The following is a 24,592-nucleotide window of genomic DNA, read 5'->3' on the forward strand; positions in this document are numbered from 1 at the left end:
AAAATGGTTGTTCAACTTGAAGAATGTAATCAGCGTCACTGAATTATACATGTAGAAATTATTGAGCCAGTGTGTGTTCTGCTGTGTATATTCTTAACGACAACAAAAATAATTTTTTTTTTTAAAGCAGAAAATAGCTAAGTGTTGGAGAAGATATGGAGAAACTGGAACCTTCATCCATTGCTGGTGGGAATGCAAAATGGTACAGCTGTCGTAGAAAACAGTCTGGCAGTTCCTCAAAAAACTAGAGATAGAGATATGACCCAGCAATTCCACTCCTAGGTATATACCCTAAGGATCTAATAGAAGTGACAAAAACAGACATGTGCACACCTATGTTCATTGCAGCACTACTCACAATAGCAAAAAGATGGAAATAACCTAAGTGCCCATCAATGGATAAATGGATAAGTAAAATGTTGTATACACACACAGTGGAATACTACTTGGCAATAAAGAAAAACGAGTTCCCAAAACATCTTACAACGTGGATGACCCCGTAGGACATTATGTATGTTGAGTGAAATAAGTCAACCACAAAGAAGCAAATACTGTATGTTCTCACTTTTATAAAAGGAACCGCGGTGCCACAATGCGTAAGCATTTGGCTGCCAAACAAAACATCAGAGGTTCGAACTCGCCAGGCACTCCCCAGGAAAAAAGACCAGGTGATCTGCTCCATTTAAGATTTACAGCCTGGGAAACCCTTTGGGATAGTTCTACTATGTTCCGTGGGGTTGCTGTGAGTCGGAATTGACTCAATGGCACACAACACCACTTTCATGAAACGACATGAATAGGTAAATATAAAGAAACTAAAGTTCATTACTTACTGATGAAAGCCTTCAGTATGGATTACACCTCAACATAAAACAAAAATCCTCACAACTGGACCAATAAGCAGCATCTTAATAAACAGAGAAAAGACTGAAGTTGTCAAAGATTTCATTTTACTTGGATCCACAATCAGCGGCCATGGAAGCAGCAGTCAAGAAATCAAACAATGCATTGGGCAAATCTGCTGTGAAAGACCTCTTAAAAGTGTTAAAAATCAAAGATGTCACTTTGAGAACTAAGGTGTGCTTGACCCAACCCATGGTGTTTTCAGTTGACTCATGCATGTGAAAGCTGGACAATGAATAAGGAAGACCAAAGAAGAATTGACACCTTTGAATTACTGAATATACCATGGACTGCCAGAAGACTGAACACATGTGTCTTGGAAGAAGTACAGCCAGAATGCTCCTTAGAAGCGAGGATGGCTAGACTTGGTCTCACATACTTTGGACATGTTATCAGGAGGGACCAGTCCCTGGAGGACATCATACTTGGTAAAGTAGAGGGTCAGTGAAAGAGAGGAAGACCCTCAATAAGATGGATTGACACAGTGGCTGCAACAGTGGGCTCAAACAGAGCAACAATTGTGAGGATGATGCAGAACTGGGCAGTGTTTCGTTCTGTTGCACATAGGGTCACTATGAGCTGGAACTGACTTGATGGCACCTAACAACAACAAAGTTCGTTAGTGGTTACCAAGGGTGTGGTAGAGGGAGAAGTACTTTCTGGGTAGGTAATCACTTTTTGTTTATAGAAATGGGAAAGGTGGCACCAAACATGGGTGAAGTTTCTATAGCATGACTGATGTAACTGATGTCAATAAACTGTACATATGGAAAAGAGATGAATGGACAAATGCTAGGTTGTGTAAGATGCTGATATTAATTAGACATAACCAATCACCTTATGGGATTAGTTCTATTGTGTTGGGGGCTTAGGGCCATGGTCTTGTGGGACAATCAAGTCAGTTGGCATAATATAGTTCTTAAAGTTTAGGTTCTACTTCCCAGAATTATGAGTAATATCTAGGATCTTAAAAGGTAACAAGCACCCACCTAAGATACAACTATTGATCATTATTCATCTTGAACGAGTGAGAAAGAAGGAAACCTAAGAATCAGAAGAGAAACTGGACTACAGGTGGGCTCTTTCAGTCAGAGAATTGTTGTATGTATTTTTTTGTTTTTCAGGTTTCGGATACATCTTGTAGTATATTTTCTTTCCTCAGTTCTCTTTTATCATGTCTCTTTGTAACTCCCTCTTTCATGGCTATTAACTTTTTCTTTATACTTTTCTTCTGCTTGTCCTTTTGCAGTACATGCTAGAAAAATTCCTCTGCTCAATCTCCCAATTTGTTCACTCACTCTTCAGCTATGTCTATGTCATGTGTTTATTTTTTTATTTCAGCAATTTTTAATTTCTGATAACTGTAGTTAAAATTTTATGGATATATACAGTATATTTTCTCTATTTTTATTGTACTTTAGATGAAAGTTTACAGAACAAACTAGCTTCTCATTAAATAATTAGTACACATGTTGTTTTGTGACATTGGTTACTAACCCCATGACATGTCAACATTCTCACCTTCTTGACCTTGAGTTCCTTATCACCAGCTTTCCTGTCTCCTCCTGCCTTCTAGTCCTTGCCCCTGGGCTGGTGTGCCCCTTTAGTCTTGTTTTGTTTTATGGACCTGTCTAATCAATATATATATATATATATATTTTTTTTTTTTAATCTTTGTCTGAAGGGTAAACCTGAGGAGTGACTTCATTACTAAGCTAAAAGGGTGTCTGGGGGCCATACTTCTTGGGTTTCTCCAGTCTCTGTCAGGCCAGTAAGTCTGGTCTTTTTTTGTGCGGGTTTTCTTTTAATTTTTCTCCACCTCTGTCTGGGACCCTCTATTGTGATCGCTGTCAGAGCAGTTAGTGGTGATAACCAGGCACCATTTAGTTGTGCTGGACTCAGCCTGGTAGAGGCTGTGATAGTCATGGTCCATTCATCTTAAGGGCTAATCTTTCTCTTGTGTCTTTAGTTTTCTTCATTCTTCCTTGCTCCCAACAGGGTGAGACCACTGGAGTATCCTAGATGGCCACTCACAAGCTTTTAAAACCCCAGATGCTAATCACCAAAGTAGAATGTAGAACATTTTCTTTATAAACTATGTTATGCCAATTGAGCTAGATGTTCCCTGAGACCATGGTCCCTACAGCCCTCAGCCCAGTAATTCAGTCACTCAGGGAGTTTGGATGTGTCTCGGGAGCTTACATGGCCTGGCCTTGGACAAGTTGTGCTGGCTTCTCCAGTATTGTGTACTGTCTTACCCTTCACCAAAGTTACCACTTATATATTGTCTATTTAATGTTTTTCCATCCCATCCCTACCCAATCTCACTACCATGGAAGATTGTTTCTTTTTATGTGTAAACCTTTTCATGAATTTTTATAGTAGTGGTCTCATACAATATTTATCCTTTTGTGATTGACTTATTTTACTCAGCATAATGTCCTCAAGATTCATCCATACTGTGAGATGCTTCACAGATTCATCATTGTTCTTTATCATTGTGTAGTACTCCATTGTGTGTCTGTACCATAGTTTGTTTATCCATTCATCCGTTGATGGGCATCTAGACTGTTTCCATCTTTTTGCTATTGTGAACAACACTGCAGTGAACATGGGTATGCGTATGTCTATTCGTGTGAAAGCTCTTATTTCTCTAGGATGTATTCCTAGGAGTGGGATTGCTGGATCATATGGTATTTCTATGTCTAGCTTTCTAAGGAAGCGCCATATCATTTTCCAAAATGGTTGTACTGTTTTGCATTCCCACCAGCAGAGTATAAGAGTCCCAATCTCCCCACAGCCTTTCTAACATTTGTTATTTTCTGTTTTTTTGATTCATGCCAGCAATGCCAGGGTGACATTGTATCTCATTGTGGTTTTGGTTTGCTTTTCTCTAACGGCTAGTGATCGTGAGCGTTTCCTCATGTGTCTGTTAGCTGCTTGAATGTCCTCTTTGGTGACATGTCTGTTCATTTCCTTTGCCCATTATTTTTTTTTTTGTTGTAGAGGTATTGAATTTTCCTGTAGATTTTAGACATTAGAACCTTGGTTCGATTTGTCATAGCCAAAACTTTTTCCCCAGTCTGTAAGTTCTCTTTTTACTCTTTTGGTGAAGTCTTTTGATGAGCATAGTGTATAATTTTTAGAACATCCCAGTTATCTAGCTTATCTTCTAGAGTTTGTGTGTTGTTAGTTATGGTTTATATCCTGTTAATGCCGTATATTAGGGCCTCTAGTGTTGATCCTATTTTTTCTTCTATGATCTTTACAATTTTTGGTTTTATAATTAGGTCTTTGATCCATTTTGAATTAATTTTTGTGTATTGTGTATGGTATGGGTCCTGTTTCATTTTTTTGCAGATAGACATCCAGTTTTGTCAGCACCATTTGTTAAAAAGACTGTCTTTTCCCCATTTGACGGACTTTGGGCCCTTGTCAAAGATCAGGTGACCGTAGGTGGATCGATTCACACTGGGCTCTCAATTCCATTCCATTGGTCAATGTATCTTTTGTTGTACCAGTACCAGGCTGTTTTGACTACTGTAGTTGTATAGTAGATTCTGAGGTCAGGTAGTGTGAGTCCTCCTACTTTATTCTTCTTTAACAGGGCTTTACTTAACCAGGGCCTCTTCCCTTTCCATATATAAAGTTAATGATTAGTTTTTCCAGCTCTTTAAAGAATGCTGTTGGTATTTGGATCGGGATTGCATTGTATTTGTAGATTGCTCTGGGTAGAACTGACATTTTCCCAATGTTGAGTCTACCTATTCATGAGCATGATATGTTTTTCCATTTATGTGTATCTCTTTTGGTTTCTTGCAGTAGTGTGTTGTTGTTTTCTTTGTTTAGGTCTTTTACATCCCTGGTTAGATTTATTCCTAAGTATTTCATTTTTTTAGGGGCTATTATAAATGGTACTGTTTTCCTGATTTCCTTTTCATCATTCTTTTTATTGGTGTATAGAAATTCAACTAATTTTCCTATGTTTATCTTATATCCTGCTAATCTGCTGAATCTTTCTATTAGTTCCAGTTGTTTTCTCCTGGGGTCTTTTGGGTTTTCTATGTATAGTATCATATCATCTGCAAATACAGTTTTACTTCTTCATTACCAGTTTGGGTGATTTTTATTTCTTTTTCTTGCCTTATTGCTCTAGCTAGGATTTCCAGTACAGTGTTAAATAGGAGTGGTGATAAACGGCATGTTTATCTTGTTCCTTTTCTCAAGGGGCATGTTTTCAGCCTCTCTCCATTAAGAATGATGTTGGCTATTGGTTTTGTATAGATGACCTTTATTATGTTGAGGAATTTCCCTTCTATACATATTTTATTGAGAGTTTTTATCAGGAATGGGTGTTGGACATTGTCAAATGCCTTTTTTGTGTTGATTGAGATGATCATGTGATTCTTTTATCTATGTGGTCAATTACATTGATTGATTTTCTAATGTTGAACCATTCTTGCATACCTGGTGTGAATCCCACTTAGTTGTGTTATGTTGTATTTTTGATATGATGCTGAATTCTATTGGCTAGAATTTTGTTGAGAAGTTTTGCATCTATATTCATGAGAGATATTGGTCTGTAATTTTCTTTTTTTTTGGTGTCTTTGCGTGGTTTTTGTATCAGAGTTATGCTGGCTTCATAGAATGAATTCAGAAGTATCACTTCCTTTTCTATGTTCTGAAATAGTTTGAGAGTACTTGTGTAAGATCTCTGAATGTTTGGTGGAATTCTCCAGTGAAGCCATCTGGGCGAGGGCTTCTTTTTTGTTGGGAGTTTTTTTGTTTTTGTTTTTTTTCCCCAATTGCTTCTCTTATTACAGGTCTGTTCAGATTTTCAACATCATGTTGTGTTAATTCGGGTAGGTAGTGTGTTTCTAGAAATTTGTCCATTTCCTCTAGGTTTTCAAATTTGTGGAAGTATAATTTTTCACCATACTCTGTTATAAGCCTTTTTATGACAGTTAACTCTGTTGTAATGTCCCCCATTTCATTTCTTATTTGGGTTATTTGTGCCCTCTCCTGTTTTTCTTTTGTCAGTTTGGCCAGTGGTTTGTTGATTTCGTTGATTGTTTCAAAAAACTAACTTTTGGTTTTGTTGATACTTTCTATTGTTTTTCTATTCTCTATTTTTTTTTATTTTATTTACTTCTGCTCTGATCTTTATGATATCCTTCTGATGGCTGTGGGCTCTTTTTGCTGTTATCTTTCTCTGTGTTTGAGTTGTATAGCTAATATTTTTATTTTGTCCCATCTATTTTGATGTGTGCATCTATTGGTATAAATTGACCTCTGAACACTGCCTTTGCTGTGTCTCAAAGGTTTTGTTATGATGTGTTTTCATTCTCGTTTGATTCTAGGAATTTTCTGATTCTATCTTTGATTTTTCTATTACCCAGTGGTTTTTAAACGCATGTTAGTTTCTATGTAATTGATTTTTTTTTTCCTTGCCGTTCCTGTTTTTAATTTCTACTTTGATGGTGCTGTGATCAGAGAAGATACTTTGTATGATTTCAGTTTTCTGGATTTTGTTGAGGGTTGCTTTGTGGCCTAAGATATGGTTTATTCTGGAGAATGTTCCATGTACCCTGGAAAAGAATGTGTACTTTGCTGCTGTTGGGTAGTATTCTATATATGTCTGAAAAGTCAGGTTGGCTGATTGTGGCCTTTAGATCTTCTGTATCTTTGTTGAGTTTCTTTCCAGATGTTCTGTGCTTTACCAAGAGTGGTGTGTTGAAGTCTTCTACCATTGTTTTGGAACAGTCAATTTCTCTTTTTAGTGCTGTTAGTTTTATGTATTTTGGAGCCCTGTCATTGGGTGCACAGACATTTATTATGGTTATGTCTTCATGATGGGTTGTCTCTTTAATCATTATATAATGCCCTTCTTTGTCTTTTATGGTGGATTTTGTTTTAAATTCATTTTATCTGAGATTACTATTGTAAATCCTGCTCTTCTTTGGTAGCTGTTTGCTTGGTATATTTTTTTCCATTCTTTGATTTTTAATAAATTTATGCCTTTGTTTCTAAGGTGTGTCTTTTGTGGGCAACATATTGATGGATTCCGGTTTTTTTTTGTTTGTTTGTTTTTTAATTCATTCTGTCACGTAACGTAGGCCATTTACATTAAGTGTAATTATTGATAGGTGTGAGTTTATTGCTGTCATTTTGTAGTGCTTTTTTTGTGGTGTTGACATTTTCTTTGTTCTTCTTACTCTTCTATGCTGAATTCCTTTTGTTTGTGATTTTTTTTCTTCTTTTTGTAGATTTTGTGTTTACTGAGCCTTTATGCTTTTATTCTTTATTTTGATGAATAGGTTTGTTAACTTTTTTTGTGGTTACCTTGAAATTTACCTCAATCTTCCCAAGTTTGAACCAGTCTTTTATTACTTGATATCACCTTGACTTCCTTTCCGTTTGAAAGTTCTACACCTATACCATTTATTCTTTTATTTTATTATTTTGTCATTGTTGTCATTTATAGATTGACCTCTCTGGTTCCCTGTTTTAAATCTTTTAGTTTTGATTTATCCTTGAGAGTTCATTAACTAGGTTAATATTTGGCTGATGTGGTCTTGTGACCTAGATTCAGACTGTCATTTGATGTTGTTTGTTCTCTAACCGGATGATTCCCTTTAATAATTCTTATGTGTTTGGTTTGGTTTTTACATATTCCCTTAATTTCTGTTTATCTGGAAATTTCCTAATTTCACCATCATATTTTTTTTTTTATTATTTGTGTAAGAGTTTTGCAGGATGTATTATTCTTGTTTGGCAATTTTTTTCTTTCAAAATTTCATATATGTCATCCCATTGCCTTCTTGCCTGCATGATTTCTGCCAGTTAATCAGAGTTTAGTCTTACTGTTTCTGCTCTGTATGTGACTTTTCATTTTTCTCAAGATGCTCTCAGGATTCTTTCTTTGTCTTTGGTCTTGGTGAGTATGATTACGATTGGTTTGGTGACTTTCTTTTGGGATCTATCCTATATGGGTTTGTTGAGCTTCTTGGGTGGTCAGCTTCTCATCTTTCATGATATTAGGGAAGTTTTCTGTCAGCAAGTCTTCAATGATCCTCTCTGTGTTTTCCATTTTCTCCCTCTGTTCTGGAACTCCAATCACTGGTAAATTTTTGCTTTTTATTGTATCCCATGTCGTTTTCAGGGTTTCTTCATTTTCTTTGTTCTTTTCTCTGATTTTTCCTCAAACAAAATGGTATCCAAGGATTTGTCTTCAATTTTGCTGATCCTATCTTCCATTGTTTCAAACCTGCTCCTCAGACTTCCTATGACACTGTCCATTTCTGAAATCTTGTTGTTTATCTTTTGGATTTCTAATTGCTGTTTTTGTATGATTTCTAGTTGTGGATTTATTTTGACATTTTGTTCCTGAATTCTTCCATTGTCTTGTCTGTCTTTTCCATGATTTTCTCTTGTCTTTTCCATGATTTTGGCTATTTTTTCCTCATTCTTGTCTGCTTTTTCTTCAGCTCTTAGATAGCTCTGAATATTAGAGATTTGAATTCCATATCATGTAGTTCCAGTGCCTTTTCTCCTGCTGAAAGGTCATCTGGTGTTTTATTTTGGATGCCTACTGGAACCATCATATTCTGGGGTTTTTTTTTTTTTTCTTTGTTTTGATATTGTCTGCTGTCTTCAGGATATTCAGGAATTATTTTCTTCATTTATTGGTTGTAGATTTGTTTGTTTCCTTCTCCTTTTTTGTTGCATTTGGTTACATCTGAACAGATGGTCTGGGCATTCTTTGTTGTTTACTCATCTGTGGGCAAGATACTTCTCATCACTGGATTCTCTGTCTCCTGCTGGGAGCAATGTGAAGCTGCCTTCCCATACTCCATTCTCAGTGCTGAGGAGTCCCAGGTGGAGAATCCATGCCACATTAGCTGATAGGGAACCTCCACTCCATATCTCTCCTCACTCTGTTCTCTATCAGTTTCTTACTCCATTTGGTGCTTGGTTGAGTTCTTTATCCCTTCATTTGATTGACATTTTTCTCTGTTTTACTCAGTTTTTCAGGTCTTTGCTATGGAGGGACGGCATGGTGCTTCTGTCTATAGTGCCATGTTCTATACAGTATATTTTCATGACTTTGAGGATGTTATTTATGTTGTTGTTGTTGCTAGGTGCTGTCGAGTCAGTTCTGACTCATAACAGCCCCATGTACAATGGAACAAAACACTGCCTGGCCCTGTGCTATCCTCATAATCCTTATAGTTAAGCCCATTGTTGTAGCCATTGTGTCAATCCATCTTGTTGAGGATCTTCTTCTTTTTACTGATGCTGTACCAAGTATGATGTCCTTCTCCAGGGACCGATCCCTCCTGATAACATGTCCAAAGTATGTGAGATGTAATCTTGCCATCCTTGCTTCTAAGGAGCATTCTGGCTATACTTCTTCCAAGACAGATTTGTTCATTCTTTTTTTTTTTTTTTTTGGCAGTCCATGGTATATTCAATATTCTTCACCAACACCACACTTCAAAGGCATCAATTTTTATTCTGTTATTTATAAAGAAAAAAAAAATTTTTTTATAGGTACTTTAAAGTCAGGTTCTGGCTGTTTTCGTTCTGGAATATCTCTTTCCTCAGATGTAAATTCTTCCATTAATGATCATTCTTCCATCTAATGATTCAAACTGTCGGCTTTCCCCAGATATTTGATGATGCTTTAATGAGCGGATTTTTTTTTTTTTTTGAGACTTCCTAATAACTTGTGATTGCTGTATCTGCAGGGAATAAGCCAGTCATGCAACCAAGCAAATACATAAGGTTCTCTAGAAGAAAAGGCTGAGATTAGGATTGTTAATCAAGTGATTTGTTGCAGGAACTCTCAGGAGAAACCTCCAAGTGAATGAACCAGGATAGGACTGGGGGAGAAGCCAGTGGTTCCCAAGCTTTGCTACACATTAAAATCTCCAGGGAGCTTTTAAAAATTCAACAAGCAGGTCACACTTCAGTCTATTAGATCAGAATGTCTTTGAATGGAAGCCAGGCATCAGTGTTTTTAACCCTTGGATTATTAAAAAATTTTTTTTAATTGTGTTGCTATGTTTTTTCACTAATTATGTGAAAAAACATGCTGGTTCAAAGACCAATTTGGAATTTTTTATACTAGTTATGGATTTTGAGATATATGATCTGGGAATACAAGCCACCAGTAAGGCAAGTGACACTGTGTTGTCACTGATTTGTGGTTTAAGAATATACCAATAAGAACTAAATAGTTTGTTTTGAGCCCCTTTCCATTAGGTTACATGGGGAACCTCTGGTTTTCCAGATATGGCACAGAAGAACCCAAACCAAAACCTAACTATCATGTAGGAAAGCTATAATCATGTTTGCAAGCCTTGTCTCACAGAAATAAAAGAAAAGAAGGCAAAAGTTTACAAAACTAACACATCCAGGAAGCATCACCTAATATAATGCTCAACCTACACGACAATGAGGCTCCAGCTCCACAAAGGGGCCCACCATGATGCTCAATGCATTAGAACCAGAACAATGTACTACCTATGAGGTCCAGAGGCATAAAAAGTAACTGGTATGCAGTTACACCCATGGTAATGAAAGAGTTAAATGTTCCCGAGTCTGGTAGGTGACTTCTAAGATCACTTGCTTTCTGATATTTCCACCTTTGTGTAATTCCTTTTGAGTTTGGGCCGAACTTACTGTCTTGCTTCTAATGAGCAGAATACAGCAGAAGTGATGAGATGTCACTTCCAAGAAGAGGTTATACAAGACTGTGGCTTTAGTCTCATATGCTGTTTCTAGCATTCTCTTTGATCACTTGCCTGAGGGAAACCAGCTGCCATGTTGTCAGACAGCCCTGTGGAGAAGCCCCCATGGCGAGGGACTGGAGTCAACCAGCAGCTACGTAAGTAAGCTTGGAAGCAGAGTTTCCTGCACCCACCTCATGAGAAACTTTGAGCCAAAGGCATACAACTAAGCAACATTGAGATTCCTGACCCACAAAAGTTGTGAGATAATGTTTGTTGTTCTTAGCTGCTGATTTTGGAGATGATTTTTTAAGGAGCAATAGAGAAATGATACAGCAGGTGATTCCAATGTTTAGCAAGGTTTAGGAACCACTGAACTAGGCAGATATGTGGTTTCAGAGAAATATAGCATCTTCTTGAGTCCACAGGGAAATCTAGAGCATAAACCAGAAAGTCGTACAGCCAGAGGTGAAGGGGCTTAATTGTTAGATGCATACATCATTCAGTCATTGGCAGGAGGTAGGGGTGGGGGAATAAAATAGAGGGTAAAACCTCCCTACCATTCCAAGATAGGATCTTGTCAGACAGGGCAAGTCTCCCAAGAAAAGTGCAGGTGTGGATGAGTAACAGCCAACAAGCAACAGCTGGTAGATGTGTGTGCTGGCCTGGTGAATGGGTTTTGGTGGGGGCACCCACAACATCTCTACACAGGGTATACTTCAGCCTTTATAAAGTGAATGTGGAAGAGTTGAGGCAAGGTTCTGAATAGGAATTTCTCCATTCCTCATGAGTGCCATCAACTGTCCCAGGAATTTTCTCATTTGCACTTGTAACTCAGGTGCTCACATTCACTGTACCTTCTTAGGGGCAGACATCTCTGCTCCTTACTGCCTTGCTCAAGAATTGGAAATAGTGTGGAGGGTAGCTTTATCTCACTATTCTTACATTGGCACTCTAAATAATCACCCAATTGGTTTCCCCAGAATCTCTCCCTGCTCCCAGTATCTGCCATTTCTGGAGTTGGAGCACCCTTAGAAGTCGCCATGTTCTTTGTAGTAATCTTTACTTATGTACATTTTGGGCTATGGTTTCCTTTTAAAATATTAAACTGCCTCTTATCTTCCTTGAATATATGAAGGTTCTTGTCCACTGAGAGTTCTGCTTTTGTGTTTCAGTTAGGTTTTGGATTTTCCTGTTAATTTTATTTCTTCCTTTCAAAGGATTTAGAGATTGAAAGAGAAGCCGCAGTTGTGCTCAGCCCAACATCTTGAGCCAAATCTTTATAGGATTTCAACTAGCACTAAAGAATGCATGAAAAATTATACCACTCAGTTAAATGGCATTCACTTAAAAGTAGAAATTTTGTATTGAAATTGTTGTAAAGGTTAATATATTTGTTGTAAAGTTTACTAGAAAACTCTATTTGGTTAAAAAGAATGATTTTAAGTTGGTTTTGAAAGTCTTTCTTTCAGTTTTGTAATAGGTGCTGTCTCTCCTGCTATTGTTGTCCCTTCCATGCTGCTTTTGCAAGAACGTGGATATGGTATTGAGAAAGGCATTCCAACCTTACTAATAGCTGCTAGCAGTTTGGATGACATTCTGGCTATCACTGGATTCAATGCATGCATGGGCATAGTCTTCTCCTCAGGTAAACAAGACAATGCAACACCCACCACATCATTCATAGGCTTTTCTGTTAGTTCTTTGAACAAATTTTCTGGTTTTACTTTTTGATTTATGAATCAAGACCTTTCAATTTAATATCTTTCTATTCTTCATAGAAATCTCATTCTAGACCAGGAAGAAATTACACTAGTTTAAGAAAGCACTACTTCCCAAATGGTCAACGTTCACCCAAAAGCAAAGATGAGAAGGCAAGAAGGGGCAGGGAAATTGGATGGATGGAAACGGGGCAGGTGGGGTAGAAATAGTGAGAGTACTGACACATTATGGGGACTATAACCAATGTCATGGAACAATTTGTGTATGAATTGTTGAATGGGAATCTAATTTGCTGCATAAACTTTCGCAAAAAATGCAATTAAATACTTTTTTTAAAAACCCAACATACTATACCTAATGTTTGAGATTTTGAAACTAAGGAGGCTAAAATTAAAAAAAAAAAAAGCTTGTCAAAATGATTGTCATACATTGCCATATATCTTCAAAGTTGAAGATGATGAATTTTTGAAATTTTCCTAAACCATAAACCCTAGGTACAAAGTTTTACTAGAATATATGATAACTGAAAATCTCTTTCCTGAATTATATTCTGCTGTAAATTTAGTAATATTATTAATTATACCAGGAAAAAATTAATGAATATTCTAAGTATATAATATAAAGACCATAGAAACAATGTAACAGCTCAGAATGCTGAGGAATTACTTTTCATGTACTATAATGCTAAAACTTAAAAATTTAACTCTTAAACTTTTACCTAGTAAAAGTGTAATAAATAAACATTCGTAAAGAGAAGAAAAAAAAATGAAAGGATTATTTGACAGACATGATTTCATTGTAATAATCAATGTTTCCACTAATAATATTACCTAGATTATCACTGTCTATATTCTCATGTCGCTTTGGAATTTTATCACTGTTTTCACTAGAAAATTTTAAGCGGCAGTATCATTAATATTACTAACGTTTCTAAGAGCTATTTTTGAAATATTCGTTTCTGACCATCTTATAAGTAATGACTTATTCATTGCAAATACCTTTTTTCACCAACATAAATGGCAAATATACACGTGGACCTCACCGGATGGAAGGCACAGGAATCAAATCGACTACTGGGGAAGTGATGATAGAGAACTTCAATATTATCAGTCAGATCAAGGTCAGGGGCTGACTGTGGAACAGACCAATAATTGCTTATATATGCAAGTTCAAACTGAAGATAAAAAATATTAAAACAAGTCCACGAGACCCAAAGTACAACCTTGAGAATATCCCACCTGGATTTAGAGACTATCTCAAGAACCGATTTGACACATTGAACACTAATGACCAAAGACCAGCTGAGTTGTGGGATGACATCGAGGACATCATACTTGAAGAAAGCAAAAGGTCATTAAAAAGACAGGAAAAAAAGAAAAAACCAAAATGGATATCAGAAGAGATCCTGAAACTTGCTCTTTTGCTAAAGCAAAAGGAACAAATGGTGAAGTAAAAGAGCTGAACGAAAGATTTCAAAGGGCAGCTCGAGAAGACAAAGTAAAGTATTATAATGAAATGTGCAAAGACCTGAGGTTAGAAAAATAAAAGGGAAGAACATGCTTGGCATTTCTCAAACTGAAAGAACTGAAAGAAAAATTCAAGCCTTAAGATGCAATACTGAAAGATTCCATAAGGAAGATATTGAACTACTCAGGAGGCATCAAAAGAAGATGGAAGGAATACAGAGTCACTGTACCTAAAAAAAAAAAAAAAATTGTTGATGTTCAACCACTTCAGGAGGTAGCATATGATCAGAAATTGATGCTATTGAAGGAAGAAGTTCAAGATGCACTGAAGGCATTGGTGAAAAACAAATCTCCAGAAATTGAGGGAATACTATTTGAGATGTTTCAGCAAACGGATGCAATGCTGAAAGTGCTACTCATGTTTGCCAAGAAATTTGGAAGACAGCTACCTGGCCAGCCAACTGGAAGAGACCCATATATTTTTTTTTGTTTGTGATTTAGGTGAAAGTATACATAGCAAATTAGTTTCTCATTAAGCACTTAATACACAAATCGTTTGTGACATTGGTTGCCAACCCTACGATGTATCAATTTAACACTCTCTCCTTCTCCACCCCAGGTTACCTGTTTCTATTTGTACAGTTTTCTGGTCCCTTCCTGCCTTCTTGTCTTTGCTTTTGGGCTTGTGTGCCCATTAGCCTCATCATATACATGACTGAACTATGAAGCACATCCCTCATGTGTATTATTATTGGCCCTATAGATTAGACCTGTCTAATCTTTGGCTGAAGGGTGAACCTCAGGAATGACTTCAGTACTGAGTTAAAAGGATGTCCAGGGGCCATATTCTTGGGATTTCTCCAGTCTGTGTCAGACCAGCAAGCCTGGTCTTTGTGTGTGTGTGTGAATTTTAATTTTGTTCTACATTTTTATCCTACTCTGTCCAGTAACCTCTATTGTGATCCCTGCCAGAGCAGTGGTGGTGTAACTGGGTACCATCTAGGTGTTCTGGGCTCAGTCTGGTGGAGATTGTGGTCGTTGTGATGCATTAGTCCTTTGGACCAATCTTTCTCTTGTGTCTTTTGTTTTCTTCATTCTCCTTTGCTCCAGCCAGGATGGGACTGGTAGATGTATCTTAGATGGCCACTCACAGGCTTTTAAGGCCCCAGTCTCATGTTTTAATGTGTATGTAATATATATATAGTTTCTTTTAAAATCAGAAAATATAAATAAATAGCACAGTCAGATGTAGAACATTTTCTTTATGGACTATGTTATGCCAATTGAGCTAAGTGTCCCCCGTGGAAGAGCTCCATATTTGTGCCCCTTCCAAAGAAAGGTGATCCCACAGAATGTAGAAATTATCAAACAATATCATTACTATCACACACTAGTAAAATTTTATTAAAGATAATTCAAAAACAGTTGCAGCAGTACATCAGCAGGGAACTTCCAGAAATTCAAGCTGAATTCAGAAGAGGATGTGGAACAAGGGACATCATTGCTGATGTCGGATGGATCTTGGCGGAAAGCAGAGAGTACCAGCAAGATGTTCACTTGTGTTTTATTGTCTATGCAAAGCCTTCGACTGTGTGGATCATAGCAAATTATGGATAATATTGCTAAGAATGGGAACTCCAGTACATTTAATTGAGCTCATGTGGAACCTGTACATAGACCAAGAGGCAGTCATTTGAACAGAACAAGGAGATATTGAGTCGTTTAAAATCAGGAAATGTGTGTGTCAGGGTTGTATTCTTTCACTGTACTTATTCAATCTGTATGCTAAGCAAATAATCTGAGAGGCCAGACTATATGAAGAACCCAGCATCAGGATTGGGGGAAGACTCATTAACAACTTAAGATATGCAGATGACACAACCCTGCTTGCTGAAAGTGAAAAGGACTTGATGCACTTAATGATGAAGATCAAAGACTACAGACTTTACTATGGGTTACACCTCAACATAAAGAAAACAAAAATCCTCACAACTGGACCAGTAATCAACATCATGATAAATGGAGAAAAATATTGAAGTTGTCAAGGATTTCATTATACTTGAATCCACAGTCAACGCCCATGGAAGCAGCAGTCAAGAAATCAAATGACATGTTTCACTGGGCAAATCTGCTGCAAAAGATCTCTTTAAAGTGTTAAAAAGCAAAGATGTCACTTTGAGGACTAAGGTGTGCCTGACCCAAGCCATCCATGGTATTTTCAGAAGCCTCATATGTATGCAAAAGCTGGACAATGAATAAGGAAGACCAAAGAAGAATGGACACCTTTAAATTTTAGTGTTGGTGAAGAATACTTTGAATATACTATGGACTCTCAGAAGAACAAAGAGACCTGTCTTGGAAGAAGTACAGCCAGAATGCTCCTTGGAAGTGAGGATGGTGAGACCTTGTGTCATGTACTTTGGACATGTTATCAGGAGGGACTAGTCCCTGAAGGACATCATGCTTGGTAAAGTGGAGGGCCAGCAAAAAAGAGGAAGACCATCAATGAAGATGGATTGACACAGTGGCTGCAATAGTAGGCTCAAACACAGCAACAATTGTGACAATGGCACAGAACAGGGCAGTATCTTGTTCTGATATACATAATGTCACTTTGATTGAGAACCGACTCAATGGCATCTAACAAAACCAAACGAAAAACCAAACCCGTTGCCATTGAGTCAATTCCAACTCATAGTGACCCTATAGGACAGAGAAGAACTGCCCCATAGAGTTTCCAAGGGGCGCCTGGTGGATTCGAACTGCCAACCTTTTGGTTAGCAGCCATAGCACTTAACCACTATGCCACCAGGGTTTCCAACAACAACATAAATAACTAGTTACTCTATTTATTGTTAAGGCAACTTAAATATACATGTATAGAACCTGGGGAACTATATGCCTTTTTGGTAGTGGTAGACAACATCCTACAGGAGTTCTGGCCCCCAAGATGGTATCTGGTCTTGAATGTCACCCTACATATATTGTAAAAGTAAGCATTTTCACATTAAAACCCCACTACTTTTTTTACTATCGAGTTGATTCTGACTCATACTGACTCTGTAGGACAGAGTAGAAATGCCTCATAAGGTTTCAAAGGCTGTAAATCTTTATGGAAGCAGACTGCCACATCTTTCTTCAGCAGAGTGGCTGGTGGGTTCAAACTGCCAGCCTTTCAGTTAGCAACCAAGCGCTTTAACTGTTGCACCACCAGGGCTCCTTCTATTTCCACATTATTAATGTTTTAATTATCTGCAATGATAGGAATTTAGTCTTCCGTATTATTGAAGCATCAAATATTTTTTAATGTGTATGTAATATATGGAAACCCTGGTGGTGTAGTGGTTAAGTGCTACAGCTGCTAACCAAAAGGTCGGCAGTTCGAATCCACCCGGTGCTCCTTGGAAACTATGGGGCAGTTCTACTCTGTCCTATAGGGTCGCTATGAGTCAGAATCAACTCGACGGCACTGGGTTTGGTTTTTTTGATTTATGTAATATATATATAGTTTCTTTTAAAATGAGACAATATAAATAAATAAAAAGGAAAATATGTGATCAGGGCCACAATAAATGCATTCTGATAGAAGGGGAGAAAAGTGTGGAACAGTACTCAAATTCTTAAAAAGTGCAGACTTCCTAGACCGTTTGAGACTAGAGGACTCCCTGAGACTATCACCCTGAAATACTCTATAAACCTTGAAACTAAACTAGCCCCTGAGGGCACCTTTTAGTGAAATAATGTATTGGTTCATAAAATAATGAATATTTCCAATGAGTACTGTGCACTTAAAAAAAAATCGTTTATATGTGACCAAATGGTCAGCAGTTGCTCTAAAGCAGAAATGAAAGGATAAGGGAACAGGGAAGCCAGATTACTGGAAGTGAAACATCCAGAAGGGAATTAATGAGAATGTTAAAACATTGTGAAAAATGTAAACAATATCTCTGAATAATATGTGTAGTAATTATTAAATGGGAACTTAACCTACTGTGTAAACTTTCACCAAAAACACAATAAAATATTATTGAAAAAAGGAAAATATTAGAATAAAATCTGCAGTAGTCATACCTCCAAAAATAATAACTCTAAACCTTCTGATAAAAATTCACCCATCTGTTCTCTCTCTCTAATATTCTTATATTTATTATCGAACATTGACCATACTTTCTTGTACTCTAAGGTTTTTTGCACTTAACCGTATATCATAAACATATTTCTCTACAGTAAATACATTTTGATGACTTCATTTCTAATGGTTACACAGTATTCATGGTTTGGCTTCATCATAATTATTTAACCTGCTGAAATTGAAGGAAGATGACTTCTATTTTTGCTATTAAAATAATTCAGTGAAGAAACCAGTAGCCCATGTTCCCAAGGAACTTCTATTAAATAAGTAATTTCAATTGTGCTGAATACTACAAAATTTAATGACAGGGTGCAATGGGAACATGTTACAGGAGACCAAACCTATTTTGGGGAGAACCGAAGACAGTGAAACACTAGGAAGACAAATGCTTAGAAAAGCCTTCCCCGTTACATGACTATATGAAATGGCACTTAAAATTTTAAGGACTTTTAAGGTTTCATTTTATATATTATTTAATACATCTATACTTTAGACTATGGTAGGTATAGAGATCTAACTTTTTCAGCCTACTAGCTAGTCAGCTGTTTCCACTTTGTTGTGGAATATTACATCTTTCTGCACTTATTGAAATGTCATCTATATCATATTCAAATCCTTTTAAATATTGGGCTTTGTTTCTATTATTTTAAATAGAAAAATCCTTCTAAAATACATACTTACATACCTTATTAGCCAAATACAGAGAACATAAATGAACTTTATTTTGTGACTCAGGGTCACATGTTGTTCGACTCATAGCAACCTCATGTGACACAGTAGAATTGCCCCGTGGAATTTTTTAGGCAGTAATCTTTATGGGAGCAGACCACCAGGTCTTTCTCCCACGGATCTGCTGGGTAGATTCAAACTGCCAGCCTTTCAGTTAGCAGCCAAGTGCTTAACTGTTGAACCACCAGAACTCCTAGCTACTTAACAATGAACTACAAATGTAGTTTTTATTTTGTAACAGGGCATCAGAGAAGAGCTCTTACCAGTCATGTCCTATGGGTGAAAGGGGCTCCTTTGTCAGTCTCTATCCATTCTTCTACCCCACTTGGTATTTTAGGTTGGCTTATGTAAGGGGACCACATTGCTGGCTTATTATTTCTGTTTTCTGGCATACTTATACAGTGGTTACTTCTGAGTTATCTGTATATATTGAATGAATTGAGAGTATATATGTAATTTATCAAATAGATCCACATATACTTTCACATGTGTAATTATCAAAGGTCCATTTTGATATATTTGTTCTATGTAATGCTTACCTTGTTTTATAAACCACCTGGATTTGATTTTCTGATGTGTAGGGTTTCTGAAAATAGTTCTTGGTAAAATCTTTTCCTTATTTTGTACCCTTACAGGTAATATACTTCATACCCTCCTAGTTTCTTTGTTGGAGGTATCTATTGGTGTGGTGCTAGGAGTTATTTTGGGATATTTTCTTCGATACTTTCCAAGTAGAGACCAGGTAAATAGAAAATTAATCTGTTTTGTAGAAGTATAGTACCTTTGGAAGGTCCATAGAATATAGCATTTAATATTAAAAACTTTTCCCATAAGTAGCCTCTACTCTTTGCTTAAAACTAATGCTTAAAGTTGTGATTGATCCAGGTCATTGGCCTTGATTGAAATCTCTGCTTCCTGATTTGGCAAATAAATAATATCAGAAAAATGTACATAGAATAGTCCTTTCCACTCCACCCCACGGCTTCCTCCACCAGGGTGCCTGTTGACTCCTAACAATTATTCCTAATCTTTTTCCCCCCAGAACTTTTCCTCAAACATTTTTGGGGGAGATAGTTCCCATTTATCTCTGCATGTTTTCATAAGTCTCTCTAACGAAGGGATACCGCGTGGTTTAAAATCAGGAAAGGTGTGCATCAGGGCTGTATCCTTTCACCATACTTAGTCTGTATGCTGAGCAAATAATCTGAGAAACTGGACTATATGAAGAAGAATGTGGCATCAGGATTGGAGGAAGACTCACAGACAACCTGGATATGCAGATGACACAGCCCTGCTTGCTGAAAGTGAAAAGGACTTGAAGCACTTACTGATGAAGATCAAAGACTACAGCCTTTAGTATGAAATACACCTCAACATAAATAATACAAAAATCCTCACAACTGCACCAATAAGCAACATCATGATAAACAGAAAAGACTGAAGTTGTAAAGAATTTCATTTTACTTGGCTCCTCAGTCAACACTCATGGAAGCAGCAGTCAAGAAATCAAATAGTGTATTGCATAGGGCAAATCTGCTTGCAAAAGGCCTCCTTAAAGTGTTGAGAAACAAAGATGTCACTTTGAGGACTAAAGTGCACCTGACCCAAGCCATGGTATTTTTTCAATTGCATCATATATATGTGAAAGTTGGACAATGTGGAAGAAGGACAAAAGAAGAATTGATGCATTTGAATTATGGTGTTGGAGAAGAATATTGAATATACCATGTACTGCCAGAAGAACAAACAATCTCTCTTGGAAGAAGTACAGCTAAAATGCTTCTTAGAAGCAAGAACGGCAAGACATTGTCTCACATACTTTGGACATGTTATTAGGAGGGATCAGTCCCTGGAGGACATCATGCTTAGTAAAGTAGAGGGTCAGTGAAAAAGAGGAAGACTCTCAATGAGATGGATTGACACAGTGGCTGCAACAGTGGGCTCAAACAGTAATGGCTATGAGGATGGTGCAGCACTGGGCAGTGTTTCGTTCTGTTGTACATAGAGCTGCTATAAGTAGGAACCTACTCATGGCACCTAACAAAGCAACAACCCCACAGGGTTTCCTATGCTGGAATCATCATGGGAGCATATCACCAGGTCTCCCTTTACTGGTTCAAACCACTGAACTTTCAGTTAGCAACCAAGTGCTTAACCATTGCACCACAAGGGCTCCTTTGATATCCCCTATAGTTCCCCATGGAAATCCTGGTGGCATAGTGCTTAAGAACTTGGCTGCTAACCAAAAGGTCGGCAATCCTGATCCACCAGCTGCTCCTTAGAAACCCTATGGAGCAGTTTTACTCTGTCCTATAGGGTTGCTATGAGTCGGAATCAACTCAACAGCAAAGGATTTGGTTTTTTATTTAAAATAAAGAAAAACATTGCCGTCAAGTCAATTCCAACTCATAGCAACCCTATAGGACAGAGTAGAACTGCCCCATAGAGTTTCCGAGGAACGCCTGGTGGATTCAAACTGCCAACCTTTTGGTTAGCAGCCATAGCACTTAACCACTAGGCTACCAGGGTTTTTATATAGTTCCCCATTATCCAAATCACAGCTGACTTAAATCTGCTCCCACACCCCTTTGACAAAGACAACGCTATTATACTTAACCGTTTCTTACTCTGTTTGACTTGCCATTACTCCTGTATTTCTGTAACTTCCATCTTAATTTACCAGTAACAATTGTTATACCCCAATTATAGACTAGAGAAATATTCAGAAATTTATTTTTAAGAGTTCATTGAGTATGACATATGGAACTGTAGGTTATATGGGTCTCTTGTGTTTTGTGTTTTGTTTTTTTTTTTTCTACTTACAATGAAAGTATTACAACTGTTCTATTAAGCATTAGCACCAGAAATGTGGCACAAATGAAACTTAGTAATTACACATTTTTTTACTTGGTAGCAAATCTGCTAAAATATTTGATAAGGAAGAAAGCCAAAATTTCAGACATTATTTAATATAACATTATGAGACATGGTATTAAAAGGTCAAAGATAAACAATTGATAAGGTCAAATCCTGTATTCTGTATTTAATGTAAATTAACCTCTAAATATCTATCTAATTCTAGACGAAGCTTCCATGGAAGAGAGCATTTCTTGTTTTGGTTATGTGTATTTCTGCCGTCTTAGGCAGCCAGCGGATTGGTTTACATGGAACTGGAGGATTGTGCACACTAGTTTTGACTTTCGTTTCAGGAATTTATTGGTCCAGAGAAAAGGTGAATATTTTAACTTCGCCAGTTCATTTTTAGAGATAAAATAACTGTATTTTTTACATCTGTATTGACTTTTAGAGCCCTGGTGGCACAGTGGTTAAGAGCTCGTCTGCTAACCAAAAGGTCAACAGTTCAAAACCACCAGCCGCTCTTTGGAACCCTATGGGGTAGTTCTACTCTGTCCTGTAGAGTCCCTATGAGTTGGAATCGTCTTGATGGCAACAGGTTTGGTTTTTTGGTATATTGACTATTTAGGAAATCCCTGTGTCCTATGTGGAAGATGTTCCAAAAATTTTTGTGTCCTCGAAAGAGGGTATGAATCAACCAAGTAAATAAGATGTATAAGAAAAGAACCTGGAAATAACACTAATATGCAATCTGAAGTTGAATTATGAGGATTTTTCTTTTATTTTTTCAAATTTTATGTTATTTTTGTATAACTTTTATGAATTACATTGTTTCATTTATTAAAACTTTAGTTATATAATTAGTAATTGAAAACATGCTCATAAGAGATTAAAAGAATATACAAGGGCCACATACAGAGTAAACTGTAAACGACTTCTTTGTCCCCCATCACTCCCAAATATCAAACCCCCTTCCCAGAATTAATCATTTCTTCTAACCAGTCCTCTGTTTGTAGATATTTAGATTTTTCCAATTTTTTTTTTAAATCACAAATAGTGCTGCCATGAGCAGTTTTGTTCATGTGCATTTTTGAATATGTACATGCTTCTGATGGACAGATTCCTAGAAATGGAATTGCTGGATTAAGAAATGATACATTTTTATTTTGTTGGTTACTGCCAAAATATCCCTTCAAAAGACTTTATTAATTTGCATTCCTACCAACTGTATAGGAGACTTCCTGCTACCTCAGTCATCAGCACTGGACATTTATCACTTCTGCTGGTTTTGGGTTTTTCTTAACAATCCGATTGGTAAATAATTATACGACCTCATTATTGTTAACATTTCTCTGATTACTAATAGAGTAGTTCTCTGACTACTAGTAGATGGATAGAAAGGAAGGGGAGGGGAGGGGAGGGGAGGGAAGAGGAGGAAGAAGGAATGGTTAAACCACTGGGCTGCTAAACAAAAGGTCCGCAGTTTGAATCCACCAGACATGACAAGGGAGAAAGATGCAGCAGTCTGTTCCATAAAGATTACGGCCTTAGAAACCATACGGGGCAGATCTACTCTGTCCTATAGGGTTGCTGTGAGTCGGAATCAACTTGACGGCAATGGGTTTGGTTTTTATATATATAATAATGTTTTATGTATCTTCCATAAAAAAGATAAGCCCAGACCAAAACTAAAATTTCTTCATACAAATTCCTAGAGAAGGGCATCTGATTGACCTCTGGTATATGTACAGGAAGGCCTGGTAGGATAGCCAGAGCCCCATTATGTCAGTAGGGCATTTCCTGTAAAGATATAACTTGGGAGTGGAACTGGGAAAGAAAAGAGAGTTGGGCAGGCAACGAAATAAGAATCTATTATAGCTTTTTTTTTTTATTTTAAGGAATCAGCAGCTTTGAAGTTCTCAATATGGGTCCCTTGGAAGCAGGCCTAACAGACTGCTAGAAAAAAAATTCTTTTCTAGTATTTTAAAACATATCAGGATTTCCCTTTTATGGAATTGTGTTCCAGGATGATTGTTAGTGGAGGTCTCTCTAGCTCCCTTCTGAGCTGAGGTGTTTTCATGGGCTTGATATGTTCTCTTCAGGCATGATGTGGCTCTCTTTCTATTCAGTTACCTTACAAACAAAAGCTGGAACCATCAGAGCATGTCTGGATTGCCAAGGACCTGTAAGAATAAGATACTTCACTTTTTCTGTAAAAAAATTATCAAATGATATTGTTTATTTCATAGCTTTGTGGATTTCTTTTAGTCAGATAGTACTCAGTGTTTAATAGTAAAAATTAACCTACTCAATTTTTAATTAGGTTTTAACATTTCTCCTAAAAATACCTTAATTAAAGGTTAAATAAGACCTTAACTTTCTGAAATACATTTTTTTCAATGATTTATTTTATATTTTTGTTGTTGTTAAAATATACACAGCAGAACATACATCAATTTAACAACATGTATATATACAGTTCATTGACATTGATTACATTCTTCAAGTTGTGCAACCATTCTCATCCTCCTTTTCAGAATTGTTCCTCCCCAATTTACATAAAATCACTGCCACCTAAGCTTCCTATCTAAGTTTTCCAGTTGCTGTTGTTAGCATTGATTAAGAGTAAGGCTTGTGCAGCCAGTTAAGGTAATTGATGTCAATAAGCTGTGCACCTGTAAAAAGTGTAATTGGCAAATATTGTATGATATATATATTTACAGAAACCCTGGTGGTGTAGTGGTTAAGAGCTATAGCTGCTCACCAAAAGGTCGGCAGTTTGAATTCACCAGGTGCTCCTTGGAAATTCTATGGGGCAGTTCTATCCTGTCCTGTAGGGCCGCAATGAGTCGGAATCGACTCGACAGCAATGAGTTTGGTTTTTTTATATATATTTACAACAATAACAACAAGGAAGAAAGAGTAGCTGCTGAGGCTGCTAATGTCCAACCAAACACCTCATGGGATTTTGCTCCTTGGTTTGGAAATTCAGAGTGATGGTTTCATGGGACTTCCCAGTTAATTAGCCTAATATTAGTTTAGTGCTTCTG

The 24,592-nt window shown here is 37.1% G+C and overlaps 1 protein-coding gene across 1 annotated transcript in view; it reads left to right on the plus strand.

Annotated features, from left to right (window-relative positions):
- Positions 1–24,592, plus strand: part of SLC9B1 (solute carrier family 9 member B1) — an 80,120-nt gene that overhangs the window by 36,822 nt on the left and 18,706 nt on the right. The window contains exons 7-9 of the mRNA XM_064286301.1: positions 12,110–12,285; positions 19,322–19,428; positions 21,769–21,918. Of these exons, the coding sequence (XP_064142371.1) occupies positions 12,110–12,285; positions 19,322–19,428; positions 21,769–21,918 (433 nt within the window). The remainder of the gene's footprint in view (positions 1–12,109; positions 12,286–19,321; positions 19,429–21,768; positions 21,919–24,592) is intronic.

The sequence above is a fragment of the Loxodonta africana genome, chromosome 5 (genome assembly GCF_030014295.1).
Source record: "Loxodonta africana isolate mLoxAfr1 chromosome 5, mLoxAfr1.hap2, whole genome shotgun sequence".
NCBI classification, from domain to species: domain Eukaryota; kingdom Metazoa; phylum Chordata; class Mammalia; order Proboscidea; family Elephantidae; genus Loxodonta; species Loxodonta africana.